Source organism: Schistocerca serialis, chromosome 9, assembly GCF_023864345.2.
Source record: "Schistocerca serialis cubense isolate TAMUIC-IGC-003099 chromosome 9, iqSchSeri2.2, whole genome shotgun sequence".
NCBI lineage: Eukaryota > Metazoa > Arthropoda > Insecta > Orthoptera > Acrididae > Schistocerca > Schistocerca serialis.
Genome location: NC_064646.1, coordinates 273114680 through 273142119, shown reverse-complemented (window position 1 = coordinate 273142119; position 27440 = coordinate 273114680). Strand labels below are relative to the sequence as shown.

General features: G+C 39.6%; 1 protein-coding gene across 3 annotated transcripts in view; it reads right to left on the bottom strand.

The window, feature by feature from the left end:
* Window positions 1–27440, bottom strand: part of LOC126419845 (sarcalumenin-like) — a 78800-nt gene that overhangs the window by 22206 nt on the left and 29154 nt on the right. For all 3 annotated transcript variants that reach the window (XM_050087098.1, XM_050087097.1, XM_050087099.1), the window contains 4 exons: window positions 25992–26046; window positions 13289–13429; window positions 1282–1444; window positions 1080–1176 (listed from right to left, as the gene is read on the bottom strand). In XM_050087098.1, the coding sequence (XP_049943055.1) occupies window positions 1080–1176; window positions 1282–1444; window positions 13289–13429; window positions 25992–26046 (456 nt within the window). The remainder of the gene's footprint in view (window positions 1–1079; window positions 1177–1281; window positions 1445–13288; window positions 13430–25991; window positions 26047–27440) is intronic.

Sequence of the window (27440 nt, the reverse complement as noted above, 5' to 3'; positions counted from 1 at the left end):
GTGATTCCCAGCCACCATTTGTCAGAAACACAGACAACAAGTTTTTACACTTGATACCAGGGACCAGACCACCACTCAACACCAGAACCAGCCCCGGTTATGGAACTGTGCCCCCCAGTCTTATTATCCTAATATTTCCACACACCTCATTCTTTGATGGAAGAAGACCTCATGCTTGAGTCTGCTTCCCCCATCCTCCTCCACCTGCCTCCCACTGTTAGTTGTTCCAGGAAACCATGGCCAGAGGGGTGAGTCTGGCCTCGTCACCAGATTCTGCATCCCAAGGCAGACCAGTGCTTTGGACTGATTTACGGCAGCCAGGGTCATCTCCAAAGGTTGCACAAGTGAGGCAGCCGCCATTCTGGAGCCCAGATGTCATCATGACAGCCTCCAATGTCAACCACCTTAATATTTGGATGTTGTTACGCTCCTGACTTGTTATCACCTCCAGCCCGTTTCATGTTAGTGTACAATGTGCTGTCATGTGTTGTACTGCATAAATTATAAAAAAAAGTGTTCATTTGTGTTTTGTGCCACAACAGATATATTCAAGAAAGAGATAATACTCTATTTTAGGCAGAGTACTACTTTGTGACTAGTCAGTCACAATGCAGGGGTCACGAGTAAATAAGAATAATACATGGGGGATTTTTTTGTGGAACAAGGAGGGAGGGTGCTTCCTGCCAGTAAAGGCTTTGGAAAAGATTCAACATATTTGAATGGTGACTACTTGTCATTGTATGTACAGTGTTAATAGTGCCACAATAGCCAGCATTATGTGCCTTAGTCACCTGTAGTAATAAACCTGTCAGCTGTCTGAAGACCAGTACATGCTCTGAAATTTCTATTGTGCCTATCACATTTCACACTTACCTTCAACTCTTTACCTGAACTCAGATTTTTTAAATCTGATTTATGTCTCCCTTCTTTAGCATTTGCCTTAAACTTTTCTGTTTTTCTCTAACACAGTGTAGTTTCAAGAAGAAAAATTTTAATTATGAACACTGAGAAGTACACATTTTAACTCTTTCTTAAATTGTAAGCAGATATTCTAGTTCCTTATACACATTTAATGTTACCTTGTTTAATTCTGGTATGTAAATAGTAGGCATGTCAAATCCAGTCCTATTCAGACCAGGCCGCTTACACAATTCTTGAACAATCTGCATCATTACTCTGGAAAAAGAGAGAGAGAGAGAGAGATTAGAGGAGAAGTGGGATTAATGTAGTATCAAATACTGTCACTAGAAAGTGACTACAAAAATCATACGGAATTCATACCTTTGTCGATCAGACTCATCCCCAGCATCATCTGCCTTGGACAAATAAAAACGCATTTTTTCTGTTTGGGTTTTATTTAAGGCCTCAACTAGGTTGAGAGTTCTTTTACAAAGTGCCTGGCCAATTGGGTCAAAGAAAACGAATACCAAATCAGCCATCTTTCCTGTAAAAAGACCGAAAAATAAGTACAACATGATAGCCAAAACTTCATTATTTAATGCAAAGGAGAAAAAGGTGAATCATTTACAAAAATCAATACAAATATCAAAACAGGATTAATGTACATATTTAGTATTTTTCAGAAACTGACAGACAGACCGATTAGTGAGTAACAGATTGTGCCATCCAGCAATCCATAAAAAAGGTGTACTTTCATGCAGTGATATATAGAATGACAAATCTTTAACTTGATGAAATGAGATTTACAAAAAAATAGAAATCCCAATAAAATTACCCAAAGTAAACAATTTTGATCCACAAATAACTAAATGAATACATAAAAAGAAGCTTAAAAGTGAACAGCTGCCAACAAGATAACTTTGGTGGTAGTGATGGTAGTGGTGGTGGATGGGGAGGGGGGGGGGGGCAGAGAGAGAGAGAGAGAGAGAGAGAGAGAGAGAGAGAGAGAGAGAGAGAGAAAACACGAAAGTCAAATTTGGGTTTTGTACTGACAACTGTACTAAAAGTAAAATAAAAGATACACCATCAATAGAAGAGAACTTGGAAATACACAGAACTGACTACAACAGTTGTCACACAGTGTATCTTGGGCAAACCGAGATAAATGTTCAGTTTTGTTTTAAAGAACACACAAAACCCACTACTATTGCAAGTGCCTTCAGGTTGCACATTATGAACAACAAATATCTGATGTGAAGTACTAATAAGAAGCTCCAAATCCATCACCACACACACTGGGAATTAATATTAGAGAAAAGATTAAGGTTTTTATTCATTGTTAATATCATCCAAGTTCAATCACCAACAGCCAAGCAGATTTACATAACAGAAGTTCTCTCAAAAATTTCAGTTACATTCTGCTTACAACTGATGAAAAAACAAAGCGAAATTCTATTTGCAGTTTGACAAGTAGGAGTAATAGTACCACATACACTCTGAGTGAATACATATTACAAATGTGTTGTACTAAAAATACTGCAGATATTTCAAACCTTGATTCTGCATTTGTACCACAAATATGAACAAAATTAAACCAGGTGCAACAACAATGGCAGAATTTTGCTTAACTATGTTAGTGGGGATAAAGAACATATATTTTTATTGGAAACAAGATCACAGGTGTCCGTGGCAATAACTACAAAGCTGAACCATCCATATCACAGACTGAGTGGGGTAGGTGGGAATAATGTACTTTGTTGGGAACAGCAGTTTTGCATTTCCAGGTAGGAGAGAATTAATCCTGAGCTTGCACGGAAATTTTGCATTCAATAAGCAATGCAAGCAGTTGATACTGGAATTGCACTTGTTACTCTAGCATCACCTTAAAAACAACCCTGAACAGGGCATAGCGGAGCTTGATGGAATATCATTCCATCTGTGGGAAATGCGTAGTTTCCAGATTGCCACAAGGTTTATCTCACAGTCAAGAGAAGCCATTTAAACTGCGAGCACAGCCACTGAAAGTTAATTGTAGGATAGTGTACCGTTAAGATACAGGGAAGGTAGTCTAGGTAGACGTAGGAGAAAATCTGCCTGTGAATAGATTATGTGTAGCAGGTGAATAGATTGTGTGTAGCAGAACCTTTTGATGAAAATGAGGAACTTAGTAAAATGTGATGTTTCGTGTGCTGTAGTGTGATATGCATAGAAGAGTTAAACGGGAATTAGGTAGTATCCATTGGGATAGACCATTTTTGCCATAGACATGGAATTACTTAAGGGATTACTAATAGCTGATTTAAAGGTTTTACGGTAAGAGGATTTGGACAGAGGAAATTTCAAGCCGAAGCTGGAGTACACCACCAGTTTCACAGTATCACATGGAAAAGTAGCTCATTTAGAGGGAGCACATAAAAAAGACATGGAATAATTGCTGGCAGAGCACAAAGACTTATTTAATTCACCTTAGACTTTACCAGGAGCCCCAGTAACATAAAACAGTATCCTGACTTGGAATGAACTACCTGTACATTGGAAACCTTATCAGGTACCCCATCACTTTCAATCTGTGATAGAGGACTTTGTCAATCAGCAATTATTTGATGGAGTCATTGAAGAAAGAATTAGTCCACTGGGTGCACTGGTAGTGCACCCAGTGGACTAATTCCACAAAAACAGCACTGATAGAACAAAAGCCTATTAGTTTTGTTGCCATTAGAGATACCTGAATAAATGGTAAGTCACAGATGCATACCCTATCCTGAACAACACAAATACATTGGATAACTTGGAAAAATGCAGGTACTTTATGACAATGAATACACAGAGTGGGACTGACGACCGTAGCAGTCTGGTCCCTTCAATCCGACAAACCAACCAATATACAGAGTGTGTACAATCAGTTCGAAGCAGCATTGGAAGGTGATCTGAAAACAACATTTACTGTTCCACCAGGCTAGTACCAATATCATCCGAAATTGTGCTAAACGCAATCTCTGAAAATTATTTCGAGCAGTTAGTTCATGTGCCCACATGAATAGTAAATGGTTGTGAAAACACACCCGATCTCTTAGCAACAAATAATCCTGAGTTAATAACGAGCATCAAAACCGATTCAGGGATTAGTGAACACAGGGTTGTCATAGTGAGATTGAATACCGTAATCCCCAAATCCTCAAAAAATAAGCGAAAAATGTACCTATTCAAAAAGGCAGATAAAAACTCACTTGATGCCTTCCTGAGAGACAAACTCCATTCATTCCAAATTAATAATATAAGAGTAGACCATATGTGGTTTAAATTCAAAGAAATAGTATCGGCAGCAACTGAGAGATTTATACTAAATAAATTAACAAACGACGGAGCTGATCCTCCTCGGTACACAAAACGGGTTAGAACACTGTTGCAGAAACAATGAAACAAACATGCCAAATTTAAACAGACGCAAAATCCCCAAGATTGTCGATCTTTTACAGAAGCTCGAAATTTGGTGCGGACATCAATGAGACATGCCTATAACAGTTTCCACAATGAAACTTTGTCTCAAAACCTGGCAGAAAATCCAAAGAGATTCTCGTCATATGTGAAGTATGTTAGCGGCAAGAAACAATCAATGCCTTCTCAGCGTGATAGCAATGGAGAAACTATCGAAGACAGTGTTGCCAAGGCAGAGTTACTAAACACAGCCTTCCGAAATGCCTTCACAAAAGAAGACGAATTAAATATTCCAGAATTCGAATTGAGAACAGATGCCAACATGAGTAACAGAAATAAATATCCCCAGAGTACTGAAGCAACTTAAATCACTTAATAAAAGAAAGTTGTCTGGTCCAGACTGTATACCAATTAGGTTACTTTCGGAGTATGCTGATGAAATTAGCTCCTATAGCATCCCCAGCAAAATAATACGAAAAGACTTCAAAAACAGTATTTATAAAGAACAGAGATTTAAAATTTGAATAATAAGTGGACACTAGCCACTCAGGCGAACATAACTTTTTCTCCGTATTATAATAATTTCTCTGTGTAAGTTTCGAGTGCAAAGAAATATAACAAAATGATCTAGAGAGACGGCAAGATACGCTCTTTTGTTAATTTTTTAGTCGTCTTCACTTCTTCTCTTGTCTTGGTTGTGTGTAGACGGACATCTTGCGAGTGCTGGCAAATGTAAGCATATTTGTACTAATTAAGCAGATAATATATTGATTTAATATCACTGTTCACTTTTAATTTGTAAGAGGTGATCCCGATTTCATGTCCGCCTTCCTTTGAATTAACCTGCATTTGAGTAATTTACAGTTCAACAATCGCAGCAGCCGATGCAGCCAACGATGCCATTATGTGGCGATATTAACTTTAAAATTTAGCGGAAGCAAAATACTCGCCCGCTATTAACATAATATACATTTTTCTCCACAGCCGCCCGACACTGCAGAAAATACGTAGCTTTAAGATTCTTATTTTCAATACAACAGCCAAGAGCCAAAGCCAGGACTCCGACTACGATGCAATGGTTAACGGAGGTAAGAAGGAATACTCTCGCACGTGTGTGGGCCGCAATTTTAATTAATAACTAAAGATTTTTTGCTTTAAAGTGAACTGACTAGCCGAGGAAATTAATATGAAAAGTTTATTCCATTGTTCAACTTACATGCTCATGTCTTAAGATTCAGCGAGTCTAACATTCATTAACATAACAAATAATTTAAGATTAATATTGTTAAAAAGGAGAACTTCACAAAAGCATTTAATTGTTAATCAAAATTGAATGAAATATCATTTTTATTAAGGCCCACCACGTAAGTCGGCAACAATCAAAATAATAATATATTAAATTACGATGGCCGACGGACACGAGACTCCATACGTAACAATCATATACAACCGTTCGCTTGACGAAACATCCGTAACTAAAGACTGGAAAGTTGCACAGCACACCAATATTCAAGAAAGGTAGTAGGAGTAATCCACTAAATTACAGGCCCATATCATTAACGTCGATATGCAGCAGGATTTTAGAACATATATTGTGTTCTAACATTATGAATTACCTTGAAGGAAACGGTCTATTGACACACAGTCAACATGGGTTTAGAAAACATCGTTCCTGTGAAACACAACTAGATCTTTATTCACATGTTGACAGCTATTGACATGGGATTTCAGATCTATTCCGTATTTCCAGAAGGCTTTTGACACTGTACCACACAAGCGGCCCGTAGTGAAATTGTGTGCTTATGGAATATCGTCTCAGTTATGTGACTGGATTTCTGATTTCCTGTCAGATAGGTCACAGTTCGTAGTAACTGAAGGAAAGTCATCGAGTAAAACAGAAGTGATTTCTGGTGTTCCCCAAGGTAGTGTTATAGGCCCTTTGCTGTTCCTTATCTATGTAAATGATTTGGGAGACAATCTGAGCAGCCATCAGAGACGCTCAGTAGCTCGGTATGGGCTTTTGTTGAAGTTTCGAGAACATACCTTCACCGAGGAGTCAAGCAGTATATTGCTCCCTGCTACGTATAGCTTGCAAAGAGACCATGAGGATAAAATCAGAGATTAGAGCCCACACAGAGGCATACCGACAATCCTTCTTTCCACGAACAATACGAGATTGGAATAGAAGGGAGAACTGATAGAGGTATTCAAGGTACCCTCCGCCACACACCGTCAGGTGGCTTGCGGAGTATGGATGTGGATGTAGATGTAGATGTTTGAAGATGACGCTGTTGTTTATAGACTAGTAAAGTCATCAGAAGATCAAAACAAACTGCAAAACGATTTAGAAAAATATCTGAATGGTGCGAAAAGTGGCAGTTGACCCCAAATAACGAAAGTGTGGGGTCATCCACATGAGTGCTAAAACGAACTTGTTAAACTTCGGTTACACGATAAATCAGTCTAATCTAAAAGCCATAAATTCAACTAAATACCTAGGTATTACAATTGTGAACAACTTAAATTGGAAGGAACACACAGAAAATGTTGTGGGGAAGGCTAACCAAAGACTGCATTTTATTGGCAGGACACTTAGAAAATGTAACAGACCTACTAAGGAGACTGCCTACATAACGCTTGTCCGTCCTTTTTTAGAATACTGCTGCACAGTGAGGGATCATTACCAGATAGGAGTGAGAGTACATCAAAAAAGTTCAAAGAAAGGCAGCATGTTTTGTATTATTGCAAAATATGGGAGAGAGTGTCACAGAAATGATACAGGATTTGGGCTGGAAATCATTAAAAGAAAGGCGTTATTCGTTGCGACGGAAACTTCTCACGAAATTCCAATCACCAACTTTCTCCTCCGAATGCGAAAATATTTTGTTACATCGACCTACATAGGGAGGAACAATCACCACGATAAAATAAGGCAAATCAGAGCTTGTACGGAATGATATAGGTGTTCATTTTTTTTCCACACGCTATACGAGATTGGAATAATAGAGAATTGTGAAGGTGGTTCGATGAACACTCTGCCAGGTACTTAAATGAGATTTGCAGAGAATCCATGTAGATGTAGACATCAGTGTATAATGTTTGGGTTTCCCTGCCTCAATTAAGTACACTCCTGGAAATGGAAAAAAGAACACATTGACACCGGTGTGTCAGACCCACCATACTTGCTCCGGACACTGCGAGAGGGCTGTACAAGCAATGATCACACGCACGGCACAGCAGACACACCAGGAACCGCGGTGTTGGCTGTCGAATGGCGCTAGCTGCGCAGCATTTGTGCACCGCCGCCGTCAGTGTCAGCCAGTTTGCCGTGGCATACCGAGCTCCATCGCAGTCTTTAACACTGGTAGCATGCCGCGACAGCGTGGACGTGAACCTTATGTGCAGTTGACGGACTTTGAGCGAGGGCGTATAGTGGGCATGCGGGAGGCCGGGTGGATGTCCCGCCGAATTGCTCAACACGTGGGGCGTGAGGTCTCCACAGTACATCGATGTTGTCGCCAGTGGTCGGCGGAAGGTACACGTGCCCGTCGACCTGGGACCGGACCGCAGTGACGCACGGATGCACGCCAAGACCGTAGGATCCTACGCAGTGCCGTAGGGGACCGCACCGCCACTTCCCAGCAAATTAGGGACACTGTTGCTCCTGGGGTATCGGCGAGGACCATTCGCAACCGTCTCCATGAAGCTGGGCTACGGTCCCGCACACCGTTAGGCCGTCTTCCGCTCACGCCCCAACATCGTGCAGCCCGCCTCCAGTGGTGTCGCGACAGGCGTGAATGGAGGGACGAATGGAGACGTGTCATCTTCAGCGATGAGAGTCGCTTCTGCCTTGGTGCCAATGATGGTCGTATGCGTGTTTGGCGCCGTGCAGGTGAGCGCCACAATCAGGACTGCATACGACCGAGGCACACAGGGCCAACACCCGGCATCATGATGTGGGGAGTGATCTCCTACACTGGCCGTACACCACTGGTGATCGTCGAGGGGACACTGAATAGTGCACGGTACATCCAAACCGTCATCGAACCCATCGTTCTACCATTCCTAGACCGGCAAGGGAACTTGCTCTTCCAACAGGACAATGCATGTCCGCATGTATCCCATGCCACCCAACGTGCTCTAGAAGGTGTAAGTCAACTACCCTGGCCAGCAAGATCTCTGGATCTGTCCCCCATTGAGCATGTTTGGGACTGGATGAAGCGTCGTCTCACGCGGTCTGCACGTCCAGCACGAACGCTGGTCCAACTGAGGCGCCAGGTGGAAATGGCATGGCAAGCCGTTCCACAGGACTACATCCAGCATCTCTACGATCGTCTCCATGGGAGAATAGCAGCCTGCATTGCTGCGAAAGGTGGATATACACTGTACTAGTGCCGACATTGTGCATGCTCTGTTGCCTGTGTCTATGTGCCTGTGGTTCTGTCAGTGTGATCATGTGATGTATCTGACCCCAGGAATGTGTCAATAAAGTTTCCCCTTCCTGGGACAATGAATTCACGGTGTTCTTATTTCAATTTCCAGGAGTGTATTTGCTAGATTAAGTATTTGAAAGATTAAAACTGAAACAAAGCAAGATTTATTTGGATGACATCATTATGTTTTCAAAGGATCTACAGGAGCATTTGGCATCATTAGTACAAATCTTCAAATGATTGTACACAGCATATCTAACCCTAATCCTGGAGAGGAATTATGGTATAAGGGACATGTGGCAAGCCGAGATAGAATCTGGCAGCTCTCAAGATTGTAGAGGCAGTGGAGATTTTCCAAACACCATGCATAGAGTAGGAATCACCGAGTTTCTGGGTCTAACACACTGTATGAAATTTATGTTTGTTGAGAGAGTGTGTCCACTCGTGCACTTACTCATGAAGGGAATAAAATTTGATTGACAGGGGAGTTTTAGACAGCTTAAGTGTTCATTAGCAACGGGAAACAATTTATTTTGTCTTGCAAGTAATGATGCACTGGGCTATGTATTTTTTATCAATTGAACAAAGCAGAGAAAAATTACCCCACAATAAAGGACACATTAAGTCTTACTTGTGGTGTAATATATTTTTGCAACTATTTATACAGAATGAGCCTTACGGTAACAATGGGCTAAGCAGCGTTCAAGTGGCTACTAGGTTCAAAAGATCAGTCTACCTGTCTGACATAGTGGACACTCAAGCCCAACAAATTTGATTTCAAGATCGTACATCGACAGGGTAATACGCACGGTAATGCAGATGGCCTCAGCCATAAATTGGGTGCAGTGGACAGCATGGGCATTTCAAAAGTAGAATGGTAAAAGGTCTAAATAGTTGGTGAGGACACAGAGCAGTGGGTCATTGAAAATTAATGGTGGTGAACACAAAAATAGGGTTGCAGTGGTTTGTAAAGAACAGTACACCATGCATGCAGCAAGACGACTTGAACCCTCAGCAGATCCCTTTGCTAAACTTATCTGAGGCTAACAGGCTATTTCAAATTATTGAAATGGACCTTCAAGGTCCTTCTAGGCAAACCTCTGCAGGTAACCGGTGTGAACTTGACAATTATATACTTGACAATTAGACATCACTTTTCAGATTACCTGGTGGTGACAGCCATTCCAAACCACCAAGCTGAAACAGTAGTGCAGACTATGGTTAACAACTGGTTATTGAAGCACGGCACCTTGGAAGTATGAAGAACGACAAGGCTGCTGTCAGTCTCCCACCCTTTTCAATCTTTGAATAAAGTTCATATTTGAACACTGCCCACTAGGATGTATAAACTGGAGCAAGAAGACTATTAGGATTGTTCAAACAATGAAAAATTCAGGATGGAATAATGAAAATATGATAAAGATAGACTGCTACTCACCTTATAGAGGAGATGTTGAGCCACGGACATAAGAAGAATGTTATAAATTTAAGCTTTTGACCAAAAGGCCTTCTAATGAAGTAGGAAACACACACACACACACACACACACACACACACACACACACCAGTTGTGAATGTATGTGTATGTGTGTGTGTGTGTGTGTGTGTGTGTGTGTGTGTGTTTTCTATTTCAGAAGAAGGCTTTTGGCGGGAAACTTAAATCTGTCTTTTTAATAATATTGTCAGTATTAGGTTTGAGGTTTGCAGGCAAAAAGGTTCTTCTAGCAATGGATGAAATTGTGTGGCAGAAAATTATGGATATCATTAAAGCTAAATGAAAGAGCTATGGAAAGAAATTCAGTACAAATAAAACAAAAGTAATTGCACAAGGAGGAAATAAAAGATAGAAATAATGCTGATCATGACATTAGAACAGATGCAAAGCTTTGAATCCTTAGAAGGAGACTAGAAACTGACTGGAGTTGCATCACAGAAATTACAATTAGGATAACAATGATGAAAGAGGTATTTTATAATAAAAAGAGTTTACTGCAGCAACATGGAAAAAGATTTTAGGAAAAATTAACAAAGCATTTTTGTATGGAGTGTCCTGTATAGTGGTAAAAGAGTAGAGTAAGGTTGGAGTCATTTCAGATGTGAATGTGACTGAAGGTAAGAAAAATGGATAGGTAGGAAAATGGATAAGATGAAAAATGAAGAAGTACTGAGAAGAGTAGGAGTGCTTATAAAAACTGTTTTAGAAGGATATGCGGAAGGGAAGAGGAGGTGAGGGAGGAAAAGGTTCCAGATCCTGGATGATGTGCTGGACAGTAGCACTAAGAACAAAGTGACAGACTGCCAGAAATAAAGACACACAGGACTTGCTAACACAGCAGAAAACTGACGAAGATGATGATGATGCCAATTTCTTTCACCCTTTTCCCTCTTCCTCAAGTTGCTCACATTTCTGTTACTCTTCCCTAATTTCTGATAGCTGGTGTAATAGGGTTATTTGAAAACTTAATTCTGATCAGAATAAAAACTTCACTGCAAAATCTGTGATCAGTTTCATGACCTTCAACTAATACATGCAACTGCTATCTAATTTATCAACAAATGTGCCCATACCCAGGGGCAGGGGGCATAGGGGGGGAGGGGGGAGGTCGTAACCCCCCCCCCCCCTCCAGCTCTCAGGGAAAGGGTAAGAATATAGTGTAGTTTTTTTATTTATTTCAAGAAAATTATTTACTATTGTTACTACACCAGTTTTTGACAGGGTCAAAACTTTAACTTTTTTTACGGCTACTTACAAGTCACCATTCATCTTCAGAAATATTAAAAATACTCACCTCCTCTATAAACTATCATATAGGACATTGTGCCTTATTAGCCACTGAAATTCACTGTTGGTAAACTACCATCATTCACCAAATTAAAAGTTTGTTGAAGAAATATGAATTTTATGCACGTCAGTCAGTTTCTTAAGACACAAGTTTCTATTTTGTCCATTCAACATTGTTCCCACAGTAGATGGAACAATAAATACCTGGACAGAATATTTTATCTGCAACTGTTTGACATTAATTAGTGTTCAACTTTCAGAATTAAACTGTTTATCAAGGTATATCCATTTGACATCATCATAAGTGATCTTGTTAACCTTTTATAAAGTCTAGTGCCACATTCACATTCTCAGTTGTACGAAGTATTTTGATTTTATGATCAGTATGATGGGACATATGGGTTTCAATATGCCAGGTAGCCATCCTGAAGAGCTGTCAGGAGTATTTTCTCTAATGTTGCATATGGTAGGTTGACTGAAAATCTGTTCATACAGTGCCCATGGAACAGAAAACATGATATTGGTTCTCAGTATGAACAGATACAGATAATTTCATATTGCCACTTAACAGAGAAACTTCAAAACAGCCCAGTGTGACATTTAGTTAAGGAATATTTATTGACAGTAAGAGCAAAAGACAAAAAATTAGAATCAGTGTCTCCAGCTGTGTCACTGCTGTCTTCACAATACCATCTGACAAAAACAAAGTGGAACTTCAAGTCAGTGATGTGTATCACAGTAGCCACACTCTGTCAGAAGAGCTGACAGTTGTTCTCCTTTTGCTGTCATGAAATATACTTGATCTGAATATCACAATGGATTAATTTGAGGTTTTTGTATTAATCAGACGCATGAAATGAAAGTTTGGACAAAATATTGTTCAGAATGGAAACCAAAATGAAGTTTTTGATTTTGTGCATTGCATAAAACATCTAATGAGCAGCTTTGTTTTGACTAATTACAGCTACACATTATAAAAGTAAATCTGGTATCATCTTCATAAATGTCAAAGAAAAGACACTTTATGACACACTATGTGGGACATCCAGTACATTTTATTCTATACTGTAGACTGCAGTGTAGATGTATCACACATTTTCTCTTTTCTTTACATGAAATTGTGTAACATCTCTCTGTGGCTCTAATATGTAATTTATCCACTCTACAACAATTACTTTGGTGTACCCTGCCCTGCCATTTTACATCTGAATAGAACAATGACACTGCACTCAGTGGGATTGTCTCTGTTATCAAAAGGCTTGAGTGTCTCTTAGAATGCCAATATTATGAAAAGGATAGATTGCTACTAGCAATATAGCAGAGGTGTTGAGTCAAAGACAGGCACAACAAAACAACTTTCAAACAAGTAAGCTTTTGGCCAAAAAGATCTTCATCATAATTACACACACACACACACACACACACACACACACACACACACACACACACTCTGCTATAGCCAGCTAGAAATTGTAGTGAGTTGCATTTGTGTGAGTGGGCCTTTTTAATTGAAAGGTTATTTGTTTAATCTTTCTATTGTCCCTATCTGTGACACACCATCTCCGCTATATGGTGAGTAGCAATCTATCCTTTGCATAAAATTGTCAGTATTAAATGTGGACTCACAAATTATTAATTGCGCCATTTGTGTTAAAATGTGTGTGTTAAGTGTGTCATTTCCAATGTGATGAAAGAGACAGGTAGACAACTGAAAAATCTTACAGCTCTTCTTTCTTACCTAGCCACAATACAGCCTCATTAACATCAAATGGGTACTCCATCCCACCATCCACAAGACCCGGAGTGTCCACAAAAGTGACAAGGCTAAATTTTTTCTGCTTTGAAGTTGATATCTCAGTGGATAAGAAGTCCACAACACCTGGGTAATGAATAAAACATTCTTTAAAGATCCAAAGCAATAAAAATAAAAGAAGAAGAATAAGACATTGAATTTGAGTTCTCACTACAATAATTCACAATTACTGTCTTCATTAAATATTTGATATTATTATATTTTTTGTGAATAAACGACCTTAACAGAAAAGCACACATGAAACAACAAAAGCTGCACAATATCTAAACAACTTTGATAACAAAACATGGTTATCATTCAAATGTAATATCCAAACATGAAAAATGTAAGAAACAGGTGTTCTTGAAATATGAAAACACTGCAGTTAAAGTCACAGCAGGATGAAATTGTAACAATGATGATTTTGTGTAGCAATAGATCCAACAATATAAAACTACTTTTACTCTGCACGTTGACTAAAGCCTCAGTCAGTGATGCCCTTCTCTAGGCAGCTAGTGATTAATCATTATACAAGGTGCCCAGAGATGAGCCGCACTGCTGCCGAGACTAAAGCTTCATTCTTTTAGCCAGTTCTTCCATAATTTTCTTCACCAGATTCCATAATATCAGTCCTGTGAAATGCAGTCATTGAATGATACAATGAAAATCAAATCTGAATCTTCAGTTTGATTAAAACAATGAAAAAGCAGTACCAAACCTAAAAAAATACAACACTTGAAAGATCACAAATGGTATTTTGCACTTGATACATAGTTACAAAATGTGACTTCTACAGAGATGCAAAAGGACATTCACCCAGCTTCTAAAACCTACAGCACAATCACATAATAAAAAACACAGATGAAAATTTACAACATTCCTGACTGTATGGGTATAATTTATTAATGATATAATGGACTCACCTGATACACTGATAAGCCTTCCTTTGCCATTGCCTGACACAATAAGAGCCCTCTCACTGAGTTGTAAAGCTATATATAATAACAACCAACTGGCCACAGGAAATGTGATTAGAAGCAGGAAGTGAAAGACCGTTGGTTCTTTCGTAACTTGTGGAAAGCTCCGCCCAAGAAGTTAAGCAAGCTTTTACATACACAGATGGCCAAAATAGTGCATCTTGCTTATTGCAGTACCTACACCTAGATGTAAAGTGCTGCTTTCATGGATAAAGCTAAAATACACCTTTCTACAAGAGAGTGAGTTGAATGGAAGCTACTTGTCCTGTTACTTCTTGGACTGCATACACAAAACTTAACTGAATGCTTACAGAATCAGTTTGGGGAACAAGTACAGCGAAAAGCACTTGAGTACAAATCAAGAATAATGTGATACTGACTTAACACAAAATGAGCTGTGATGTTTTTTTGTTACAGATTATTAACCACTCCAAAAACAACTAAGACTCCTGTAAAGACACTAAATATATTTCAAAATATATGAAAAACCAAATTATTTAATTTTTTGCTGCCCCAGCCATTCCTTCCACAGTGCAAAACAAATGTCAAAGAAATAATCATATGGAAGAGTGAAAGCTACAAAATTAAATACTGAAAAAATGAAACAACGAAAAATAAATTACATGAAAGAGGAATGCATGGCAGAACACAAACTTAGTATTTACACATCAGTTGTGAGTGTACTAAATCTGTGACTGCAGTGCATTACACCTTGGCATTGAAACAACACTGCAACATATACTGAGTAGTTCATAGGACTGTACTGATGGGGCAACCTGCTGCTATAACATCCATCTGCAGGAAGCCACATCCTGGAAGCGTGTGGCTGCAACAGGAAGTGATAAAACTGCTGATAGCAATGCCTCAACGGGGAAGGCAGCTGAGAGCTACTCTCATATATGAATAAACCATGTATAATGGTCAATTTTAGTGCATCAGTTAACTGAAAAGAAAGAGAGTCTGAAGAATGCCAAACATTGCCTTCAAGAATAGAAAATCAATTTTCCAGATCAGTCCACAAAAAGTTCGATAAAGTACAATGTACTGAAGCAGATACATTAGCGTATAAGTCTGGAAAGAGGAAAAACTTAATGCAAGTAAGCAGAAAACAGTATCAACACTCTTAATGAAGGAGAAGAAAAACCGAAATATATTAGGAAGTGAAAATCATGATGTTTATGACATACAGACTCCCCATTTAAACATTAAAATTTAATAAAACAAATATAAACAACTATGGGGGTAAACTGATTTTGCCCGGACAACACAGATAAAACTGCTGCATTTTCTAAAGACTGCACGCACAGTATTTTTTATGATATTGTCAATCAGTACAACCTCGGAAATCTATAAAAAGATTCAATATGATTTCACGCAGAAAAAGGAGTGTGCAGGGGAGGGGGCATTCATACAAGATAACTGATGAAAAGATGTACAGCATGATTAGGCAAAGTGTGTGCTTGGTGGTGGTGATGGTGGTGTGCCCTGATGTGGTGCAGGTGGAAAGATTGAGGAGTACATTTAGTTACTTGCACAGAAACCTGAAGACGATTATTTCTGCTGTCGGTACTATCCTCCTCAACATCGAAAGGATAAGGAATACATATGCCCAAAGCTTAATGAAGACAATCTAGGAAATGGATTTACTGACAAAGAACCAAAAATTTGGTGTTCAGCTTTAAAGAACAATTCTGCTACTGAGTGACTTGTCAACTATGTCTATAAAATCAACAATATTTATTTGTTTGTCAGTAGCTAGGAGAATTCCTACACCTCTGGATCTTCTTTCACTACTTTCAAAATTAGAACCAACATTGATTCACCGCTACTTCCAATCTAAGTACAATGCTCTTAGTGATCAGCAGAAGTGATAGTCTGGCTGTGCAGTTCACTCCAGTATCACCTCAAATAGTATCTAAATAAAATATTAGTAGGTAGATAATTACACTTTTTGATGATCTAAATGATTAATAAGCACCCACACATTTCCTGTTTAAAACAGTATGAAGTCAAGTACACTGACAACTGAACAATTCCATTCTTGGAAAGAACCTAAGACAAAGTGAAAAGAACAAGGAAAGACTAAATATGGCTTTCTCAGTTGTCATCAGATAAACCTTTATGATTTTAGTTAAATTAAATTGTTAGCAAGGAACAAACTTTCACTATTTAACTGTTATTACCACAAAAAATACTAGACAAGTGCCACACAATAAGTGGGGAGGAATAATTGTGCATGTTTTGAGGAATGTCAAGTCAGCAGTATAGTGTGTCTCAGTATTTGAGCAGACTGCCAGTGATAAAGCAATAAACCACACACATATAGTTGCACTGCGCGGACATAAAAGTTTGACTGGCTGTTTATTAAAGAGCACCTCAGGAGGGGAAAGGGGGGAGGGGGGAGGCATGCAGTTGCAAATTCCCCAAGTTATTTGTTACATAGGAGGGGAAAAGGGGGGGGGGGGGAGGCATGCAGTTGCAAATTCCCCAAGTTATTTGTTACATGTCTGGATGCAGAGATATAACTTGTCACAAAGACACTGTAGGGGCTCTTTTCCAAACATTCTGCAGACAAATATCCTTACAGCCACAAGAATGTAGTAGTAAAAAGTGAAACATCATCCCAGCAGACATTTCATGTCCCATGTGTACACAGTGTGTTTATTGATATGTACGAGTACCATTCTTTGCCATTTACAGGAATCTGTCATCCACAACTGCTGACCTTCAGCACTGCTCACTCTCAGTGACACGCAAAACACTCCAAGATTTAACGCGTTTCCGGATGAATCTCACCATCGTGGGAGCCATGGTGAGGAAAGGCTCAGTAAGTGCCTAAAACATCTGAACAATCGCCATGAAAGCATTAAAAGTGCTTTGGAGGTGAGAAAGGACATTCTTCTTACAAGGAATAGTAAGACCTAGATTGCAGTTTATACTGGACACTGTGTACATGGATTGATTAACACACTTGTAATGCTCGTGTGAGGTACAGGGTGACACAGAATAACAGGAATGTTTGAAATGAGGAGTGGCAGCCATGGGCAGGTGGCAGCACTGCGGGATCATGGCAGTTAGCGAGTAAACAGTCCGCTTCTTCAGTAATAATGGATCAGTGGAATGGACAATAGTGTTCGTTAGCCATAAAAATGCTTTATAAAAACAATGGTAGTTTGGTAGCGGCGCAGATGGAATGTCGATGTTTTTATAGTTTAAGACATCATGATACCTTTCCGTCGAAACACACGATAAAATGTTGGATTAATGACTTTGAAGAGACTGGATATACCCTCAAGAAGAAACCAACAGGACGACCAAGAAGTGTGCGTTCTCCAGTGAACATTGATGCTGTACACGAGTCTGTCTTATGGAGCCCACGGCATTCAATTTGTAAGCAAGCTGCAGTGATTGGAATGTCCCAGGAGAGTGTTTGCAGAATTCTCCATTTTGATTTAAAATTTCATCCGTACAAACTGCATATGTTACAACAATTGAAGGACAATGATTACCGGTTATGATTAGGATTCTGTCAACAAATTATAACAAAAATAAACAATGACAAAGAATTTCTAACCAAGTTGTGGTGTCAGATGAGGCACATTTTCATCTCACAGGTTATGTGAATAAACAGAACTACCATTACTAGGCAAACACAAAGCCTAATGACGTTCATGAGTGCCCTTTACACGCTAGTAAAGTGACAGTATGATGTGCTGTTTCATCACAAGTGATTATCAAACCGTATTTTTTTGCAAATGAACGGGGAAAAACAATCACTATCAATGCTAATCGTTATGTGGAGATGTTACGAACTTTCGTTACACCTGCATTGAACAACTTTCCAAACATTCAAGAATACTAGTTTCAACAGGATGGAGTGACATCACAGACTGCACGGCAATAAATGCTATATGTGTGAGAATTGTTTGGCTACCATGTGAGCCCACGATTTGGTAACATTCCCTGGCCTCCTAGATCGCCAGATTTATCCATTTGGAATTTTTTTCTTGTGGGACTACCTCAAGAGCAAAGACTACACGACTCAACCAAGAACCTTGGACGAGTTAAAACAGAGAATTCAGGATGCAATTCACAGTATCCAGGTTGATATGTTGCAGCAGTCAATGAAAAATCTCAACAGCATATTTCACGAATGTATTTGTAAAAGGGGATGCCATCTAAAGGACATAACTAAAAAAAATCGATAAATGCCATCAATGTTTCGTAAGCGGCAAAGTTTTAAGGTTTCAGTTTCTATGAATGCAATTTCTTTCCTTCGTCACTTCTAGTTTTATTGGATTGTGGAAATGTTCCCGTTTAACTGTGTCATCCTGTATATGTGAACCACAGCATCTCAGTGCTAGATCCATCACCTGGGATAGATACAAGATTTAACACCTGCAACAGATTATGAGAAACAAAGGGTACGACATCAGGGATATAAGAAATAAGAAAAAAGATTAGTATTTAATGTCTAGTTGACAATGAGGTCATTAGAGATGGAGTGCAAGCTTGGATTACGAAAGGATGAGGAAGAAAATCAGCCTTGCCCTTTCAAAGCAACCATCCCAGCATTTTCCTTAAGTGATTTAAGGAAATTACAGAAAACCTAAATCAGAGTGACTAGACACAGATTCGAACCATTGTACTAAGATATAAAAAATATCATGAACTTTAACACGCAACAAAGAGACATGCCAGAAGAAGAAATGTTGGGTGTAGCCTTTCTGCCACACATCTCCAGAGTGACAGACAGTATATCAGAAAAACACAGTGTAAAGATGAGGAAAAGTCTATATTGGAATTATCACTTATCCATCAGTACCTGGATCATCAAACATAAATGGCATCGCAGGTTGAGGCAGTTGGAGGAATTGGTTGTGGTGGAGCATGGACTGTGTCAGATTGACCACAAAATAGAATTAACTGATACACATGTTATCACCACAGTGGAAGAAAACTGCTATGCTCATTTGTTCATAGGAGCCACCAAAATTCACAAGCAAGATACTAGTTTTAACAAGAAAGAGGAAATAAACAGGGCATGGGTTCTTCACTGTTGTGTATGACTGTTGCAGGTAACAAATGAAACACTACAGACGTAATTATCAGATAAAATGCCCTCAGATGTTGGTGTAGTAAGGGCATATAATCTGCAGCCACCAGTTCGACTCCATTCTGCCACTAATAATGGAGGGCGATTCTTTGACAATGACGGCCACTTGTACTTGCAAAATAAATAAATAAATAAATAAATGAAGAGGGAAACTCACAAAATGCCATTAGCAGAAGATCTCAAATGAGCACCAACAAGCAATGAATCAAGAAGTTCAGGGAAAGCCTCAGAAATTTCAAAGAAAACAATAACATTCACAATCACTGGACAATCATTTGTTTCAACCGGGGATGCTCAGTACATATAGTCAAAGATGCATACCTCAAAGTTTTTTTCCTTGTTGTTCAGTGTGTAGTGTATATTCTTTGTACATGCCCACCAAAACTGCGGCGCCCTACCCCTTTTTCAAAGCCATCAAATATAACAAAATATTACTTGCAGTCATCCCAGCTTTAATTTGCCAATGATTTTCATAATAGTAACAATAAAATATTTTAGTATAATAATTACAATTTGTTTACATGAGTGCTTAGTACATTACTGTAGTATAAGTTAAAATTTGAGAAGTGCTTGTTCAATGCAACTGATTTAAGAACAATAACAGCAAGAGACTCACTACTTTCATAATGTCATAATCTACACACAAGAAAACTGAAGTGTAGATGCACCATAACCAATTTCACTTAATGATATGACTGAACGCAAGTCTGTAAACTATGGCTATTCAAACATATGAATGGGAGAAGTGCTGTTCCCTGCTAATGAAAGATAACTCTTCCCGTTATTATTCTCTTAGTGGCGGGGTCTTTCGCTTTCTGTATTCCATTACTCAAATCCTGTGATTTGTCAGTTCTACCTGCCAACTCAGAAACCACAATGTGTTTGCTGAAGGCAATATGGATGGTCAACCATTGATTGGTCACAAGTCTGATAAAGTGCACTTGCTCTCAGATGCACAATTGAAAAGTATCCTATGTTAATCATAGGTTTTTATTTTCTTTAATTCTCTACCATTTTCAAGGCCCCCAACTTTTCAGCTACTTTATTCTGTGGAATTTGGCTAAAATTTGAAAAATGAAGTATGTAGAAATATAAATGCAATTTTTTGTGTGTGTAGTGGTGGGAGGGTCATGACTCCCCCCCCCCCCCCTTCCCACCACTCCCCAATCCCCATCTGACATAGTAGGTTGTCTGTTGCCACTTGGATAACTGGGTACAAAAGAAGTATGATTTAAGTCTCTCTCTGATAAGAGACACCAAGAAGCCAGAGAAATAATTGCTGGCTTGCTCACCTAGCATTCTGGCAGCATCTAGGAGGAAGTTCCCAGGAAATATTCCAACGCAACACATTGTCTTCAATAAATGAAAGTATCTGCTGATGTTTCTTCATGATGCCTTATGTAATCGCAGAGATGATTCATTTATTCATCCTGTAGAAGGTAAATGAAAGCCACTATAGAAAACAGTGTGTCTGGGAAACCATGTGTTGTACTGAACCTCATGAACTATTTAATATCAAAATGTAGTAAGAAAAGATCTGGCAGAATGTAAACAATTTAAGAGACCACTCACCAAATTGCAGAAGCATCAAGTTGTCAACAGGCACACACACAAAAGAGAAAGAAAACTGGCTACCTGTCAGAATAAATCTTTTGTCAAGCTAGAGTACAAATACAATCGCCCAACATACACACACCTACACACCTGCCTGCACCCCTGCATTGTGCAGGCTGGGCACACAACACTGGGATTGCATTCCAGCAGCTGAACCAGGACGAGAAGAGGTAGTTGTGTCATGTGGGATCGATAGCTGGCATTCAGAGATGTGGAGGAGGTGGGGGGGGGGGGGGGGGAGGAGGGGGGGGAGGAGGGGGGGGCAGCAGGTTTGCTGGCTAGGAATGCAGGAGAGAGGGACAGCAGATACTTGAGCTAGATATGTGAGACGTGGGTGACAGGACAGAAAAAGGGGACATTGTTAGTTGGATGGTGTGAGAACAGTGGGTTCGAGGATATTGGTGCCAGGATGGCGATGGGAGCACAGGATGTGTTGCAAAGGATAACTCTCATCAGTGTAGTTCAGAAAAGCTCATGCAGTGGGGAATTATACAGGAGGCCTGTATCACAAATAAGACATTGTACTCTACCATTCTGTGCTCAGTTACACGTTGTGCCACTGGATGGTCAATTTTGTTCTTGGACATAGTTTGGTGGTGGCCTTTTATTTTGATGGACAGTTGATTGGTTGTCATACTGACATAACAAGCTGTGCAGTGACTGTAGCAGAGTTGGTAGATGACATCGATGCTTTCACAAGTGACTGTGCCTCTAATGGGATATGATAAGCCTGTGACAGAACTCAAGATATCCTGTGCCATACCTCACACATCTCCAACCCTCTCACCAACCCCAAGAACCAGCTACAATATCTATCAGCATCTTACACAAGACGATTCCCTCCCCTCTTGAAGAGGTATTCTATTGCTCACCAGACCTACACAATATCCTGGACCAACCATAAGCTACTCCCACTCCGTTTCCACTTGGATTGCATCCTGGTGGCAGATCCAGGTGCAAGACCTGCCCAATCCGCCTACTAAGCACTTCTTACTCCAGTCCTGTCACAGGCTTATCCTCTCCCATCAGAGACGAGACCATTTGTGGAAGCAGTCATATCATCTACCAGCTCTGCTGAAAGCACTGCAGAGTCTTTTATGTCAGTATGACAATCAACCTGCTGTCCATTAGAATAAATGGCCACAGCCAAACAGGGCCAAGAATAATGTTGGCCATCCATTGGCACGACGTGCAACTGAACACATCATGTTGAAGTTTAATGGAGGCTTCACAATGCAGGCCATCTGGATCTTTCCCTGCTGCACCAGTTTTTCTGAACTATGCAAATGAGAGTTACCCTTACACCACATCCTTCACTCTCGTAATCCTCCTGGCCTCAACCTCCGCTAACAAACTGTCCCTTCACCCTTATCCAACAGTTTCCCCCCTTTCTGTGTCCTGTCAACCACTCCCAAACCATGCTTCCACAAGTCCATTGTGTGCTGTGCTCATTGGTTCCGATACCCATGTATCACATACCTACAAGCCCTCCCTCCCACATTCCTAGCCAGTAAACTTGCTGTTTCCCTCCGAACTGCTAGCTGCCAATCCCTTACCTCTCTTCCTCTCCCTCTTAACAACCTCATCCTAGTCCAACTGCCAAAATGCAATACTGGCATTGTGTCTGCAGATGGCACAATGTAGAGGTGCAGGTGTTTGTGCTCATGCGTGTTTTGTTTATGTACTTGTACTCTAGCTTGACGAATAATTTTTTCTGCAAGCCAGAAAGTTTCTTTCTCTTTGAGTGTGCCTGTTGATGGCTCAATGCTGCTGCTATTCAGTGAGTGGTCCCCTTTACACTCAAATTATTTACCACCACAATAGCTTTCTGAGAACATTCTGTCTCAAATAGTTCACAATTAAATATGCTGTTCTATTACAAATGAGGCAATGGAAAATGGTTACTGCCATGACTGCTCTTTCGCTCATTTGTGTTAATCCAGAGATTTGAGGTAACCATCATCAAGGAAGAGAATTACGAAGAATAACTGGGCTCTTAGAATGTTTGCTTTAGTATCATATCAATGTCAAACATCCTGATGGACGAAAACTATGTGCCGGATGAAGTCTCCAGCTCTGACTCTTAACTGACCGCTATTACTGATACAGACATCAGACATGACTTACAACTCCTCTTCACGGCTTCAGTTCTGTTAAGCTACCCTTAACCTAATGACTGCACAGAACATGGACTTTCAAATACTGAAAAACTCCTGACACGAAACTATCAACTGTACTTGATCATACAATATAATGACTATTATAGCAACATTTTAACCGGATCCTATTCTCAACTGAAGCTAATCTTACAAATAGACTCTTATAAATGAAGGCATTTAATCTATTACAAATAACCAATATTCAGACATTATCTTGAAATATCAATACTATAATTTAACTTTGCTGCCCTGTCTTGCTTTATTCTTGATTCTGGGATCTGCACCTGTTACATATTCTGTATTTACACATTACTATTATGAAAACGAAAGATCGCTACTCACCACATACAGGAGGCATTACATTCCAGAAAGGCACAATAAAACAACTGATAAACACTTAAGCTTTCAGACATAAGGTCCTCTTCCTGAAATAGAACAAACATGCGTGTACTCCACATGCAAGCTCAACTCGCACACATAAATGGCTACTGTGAATGTGTGTGTGTGTGTGTGTGTGTGTGTGTGTGTGTGTGTGTGTGTGCTGTTTTAGAAGATGGAATTTTTGTCCAGAAGCTTAAATGTTTAGTAATTTCTTTAACGCACCTGTCTGAAACTCAACACCACCTGTACTTGATACGTAGCAATTTATCCTTTTCATAATGGGGAAATAAATACAGTAGAAGAAGAATGGGTAGCTTTGAGGGATGAAGTAGTGAAGGCAGCAGAGGATCAAGTAGGTAAAAAGACGAGGGCTAGTAGAAATCCTTGGGTAACAGAAGAAATATTGAATTTAATTGATGAAAGGAGAAAATATAAAAATGCAGTAAGTGAAACAGGCAAAAAGGAATACAAACGTCTCAAAAATGAGATCGATAGGAAGTGCAAAATGGCTAAGCAGGGATGGCTAGAGGACAAATGTAAGGATGTAGAGGCCTATCTCACTAGGGGTAAGATAGATACCGCCTACAGGAAAATTAAAGAGACCTTTGGAGATAAGAGAACGACTTGTATGAATATCAAGAGCTCAGATGGAAACCCAGTTCTAAGCAAAGAAGGGAAAGCAGAAAGGTGGAAGGAGTATATAGAGGGTCTATACAAGGGCGATGTACTTGAGGACAATATTATGGAAATGGAAGAGGATGTAGATGAAGATGAAATGGGAGATATGATACTGCGTGAAGAGTTTGACAGAGCACTGAAAGACCTGAGTCGAAACAAGGCCCCCGGAGTAGACAATATTCCATTGGAACTACTGACGGCTGTGGGAGAGCCAGTCCTGACAAAACTCTACCATCTGGTGAGCAAGATGTATGAAACAGGCGAAATACCCTCAGACTTCAAGAAGAATATAATAATTCCAATCCCAAAGAAAGCAGGTGTTGACAGATGTGAAAATTACCGAACTATCAGCTTAATAAGTCACAGCTGCAAAATACTAACACGAATTCTTTACAGACGAATGGAAAAACTAGTAGACGCCAACCTCGGGGAAGATCAGTTTGGATTCTGTAGAAACACTGGAACACGTGAGGCAATACTGACCTTACGACTTATCTTAGAAGAAAGATTAAGGAAAGGCAAACCTACGTTTCTAGCATTTGTAGACTTAGAGAAAGCTTTTGACAATGTTGACTGGAATACTCTCTTTCAAATTCTAAAGGTGGCAGGGGTAAAATACAGGGAGCGAAAGGCTATTTACAATTTGTACAGAAACCAGATGGCAGTTATAAGAGTCGAGGGACATGAAAGGGAAGCAGTGGTTGGGAAGGGAGTAAGACAGGGTTGTAGCCTCTCCCCGATGTTGTTCAATCTGTATATTGAGCAAGCAGTAAAGGAAACAAAAGATAAATTCGGAGTAGGTATTAAAATTCATGGAGAAGAAATAAAAACTTTGAGGTTCGCCGATGACATTGTAATTCTGTCAGAGACAGCAAAGGACTTGGAAGAGCAGTTGAATGGAATGGACAGTGTCTTGAAAGGAGGATATAAGATGAACATCAACAAAAGCAAAACAAGGATAATGGAATGTAGTCTAATTAACTCGGGTGATGCTGAGGGAATTAGATTAGGAAATGAGGCACTTAAAGTAGTAAAGGAGTTTTGCTATTTGGGGAGCAAAATAACTGATGATGGTCGAAGTAGAGAGGATATAAAATGTAGGCTGGCAATGGCAAGGAAAGCGTTTCTGAAGAAGAGAAATTTGTTAACATCCAGTATAGATTTAAGTGTCAGGAAGTCATTTCTGAAAGTATTCGTATGGAGTGTAGCCATGTGTGGAAGTGAAACATGGACGATAAATAGTTTGGACAAGAAGAGAATAGAAGCTTTCGAAATGTGGTGCTACAGAAGAATGCTGAAGATTAGATGGGTAGATCACATAACTAATGAGGAAGGATTGAATAGGATTGGGGAGAAGAGAAGTTTGTGGCACAACTTGACCAGAAGAAGGGATCGGTTGGTAGGACATGTTCTGAGGCATCAAGGGATCACCAATTTAGTATTGGAGGGCAGCGTGGAGGGTAAAAATCGTAGAGGGAGACCAAGAGATGAATACACTAAGCAGATTCAGAAGGATGTAGGTTGCAGTAGGTACTGGGAGATGAAGAAGCTTGCACAGGATAGAGTAGCATGGAGAGCTGCATCAAACCAGTCTCAGGACTGAAGACCACAACAACAACAACAACAACAATATTGTTGTCATTCCATCCTGACTTTCCAGTATTTACACATTAGACTGACAATGTAGTAGTAATAGCAGTAGTAGTAGTAATACTGACTCTTACCTGGTATATGTTGCAATGGTTTGAAATGTGGGTACAAATGCAGAGTAGCATTACCCTGAAACAGAAGTGAATTGTTCTGTACTACAGAGTAGCAGAAAATTCATGAAGTGGAAAAAATATATAAAATTTATATAACTTTGAACAGAAGAGGGGTGGAATCACTATTAACGCATGGAAATGATCAATCTGAGCATTTTCATTTTGTTTATAACACTGTCTAAATGTTACAAGATTTAATAATATAAATGGATGGATAAAAAAGAACTCATCAAGTGGCTGCAGGGGAACACACACATAGAAGGATCGAATTTTCACAAGCTTCTGGAGACACTGGGTCCTTCTTCTGGTGGAAGAGTTGAAGGGGAAGAAAGAGGGGTGAAGGACAAGGACTGGAGAGGTTTAGGGAAAGGGAAACTGTTTAGAAAAGTCACTCAAAACCCTGTGTCAGGTGAGACTTATCGGGTGGGATTAGAAGGAAAGACTGATTGTTGGGGACTGCACCAGTTGAGATTTGAAATCCTCACGACTCCTTGCTTCACTCCATTTTAGTTTTCTACATCTTTCATTGTCTTTCCCATCTATTTTTCACTGCCCCCTCCAACCTATGTTATGTACAATGCACTTAGCTTCTTGCACTTATTAATTCGTGCACAATGTTTTAATAGCAATCTCTGTCTTGCACATTACCCTGTCTTCCACCTTTAAGCTCTAAGTTTTCAAACCTCGCCCGATGCAGTCCGCAACACTCAGTCTTTCCTTCTCATTCCGTACAGTAAGTTCCCCTCACCCAAGGTTCTGGATGACTTTTCTAAACTGTATCCCTTTCCCTAAACCTCTCTAGTCCTTCACCCCTCTTCCTTTCCCTTCAACTCTTCTGCCAGAAGGGGGAGCCACTAGCTCCAAAAGCTTGCGAAAGTTCAATCCTGTGTGTGTGTGTGTGTGTGTGTGTGTGTGTGTGTGTGTGTGTGTGTGTGTGTGTGTGTGTCCGTCCCTGCCTTTGCTTGATGAGTAGGTTTTATCTTATCTTTATCTTTTTTTATTTTATGATTATTTTCATTGAAACAAGATTTTATAAGCTTTGATTCCACATGAAACAGATGTGACCAGTGCCTGTATCTATTTCAAGTAGTAAAGAGTACAGCAACTATTTGCAAATAATGTTTATTGCAATTCCCGATTTTGGTCCATACCAGTAAATATAAGTTAAAACATTAAAACCACTTAATCATACACACAGTCCCAACAGACTGTTTATGTCATGATAAGTTCACAACTGTTTACAGTTACAACACAGATTGTTTCAGTGTACATCATGCCAACCAACAGTGGCCTCTTCACATGCATGATACATCGACAATACATATTTACTTTATTTTATACTTTGTATGTTTTATCATTTTATTTATTATTTTATACTTCAAAAAAAATTATGTACGTAAAACAAATAAA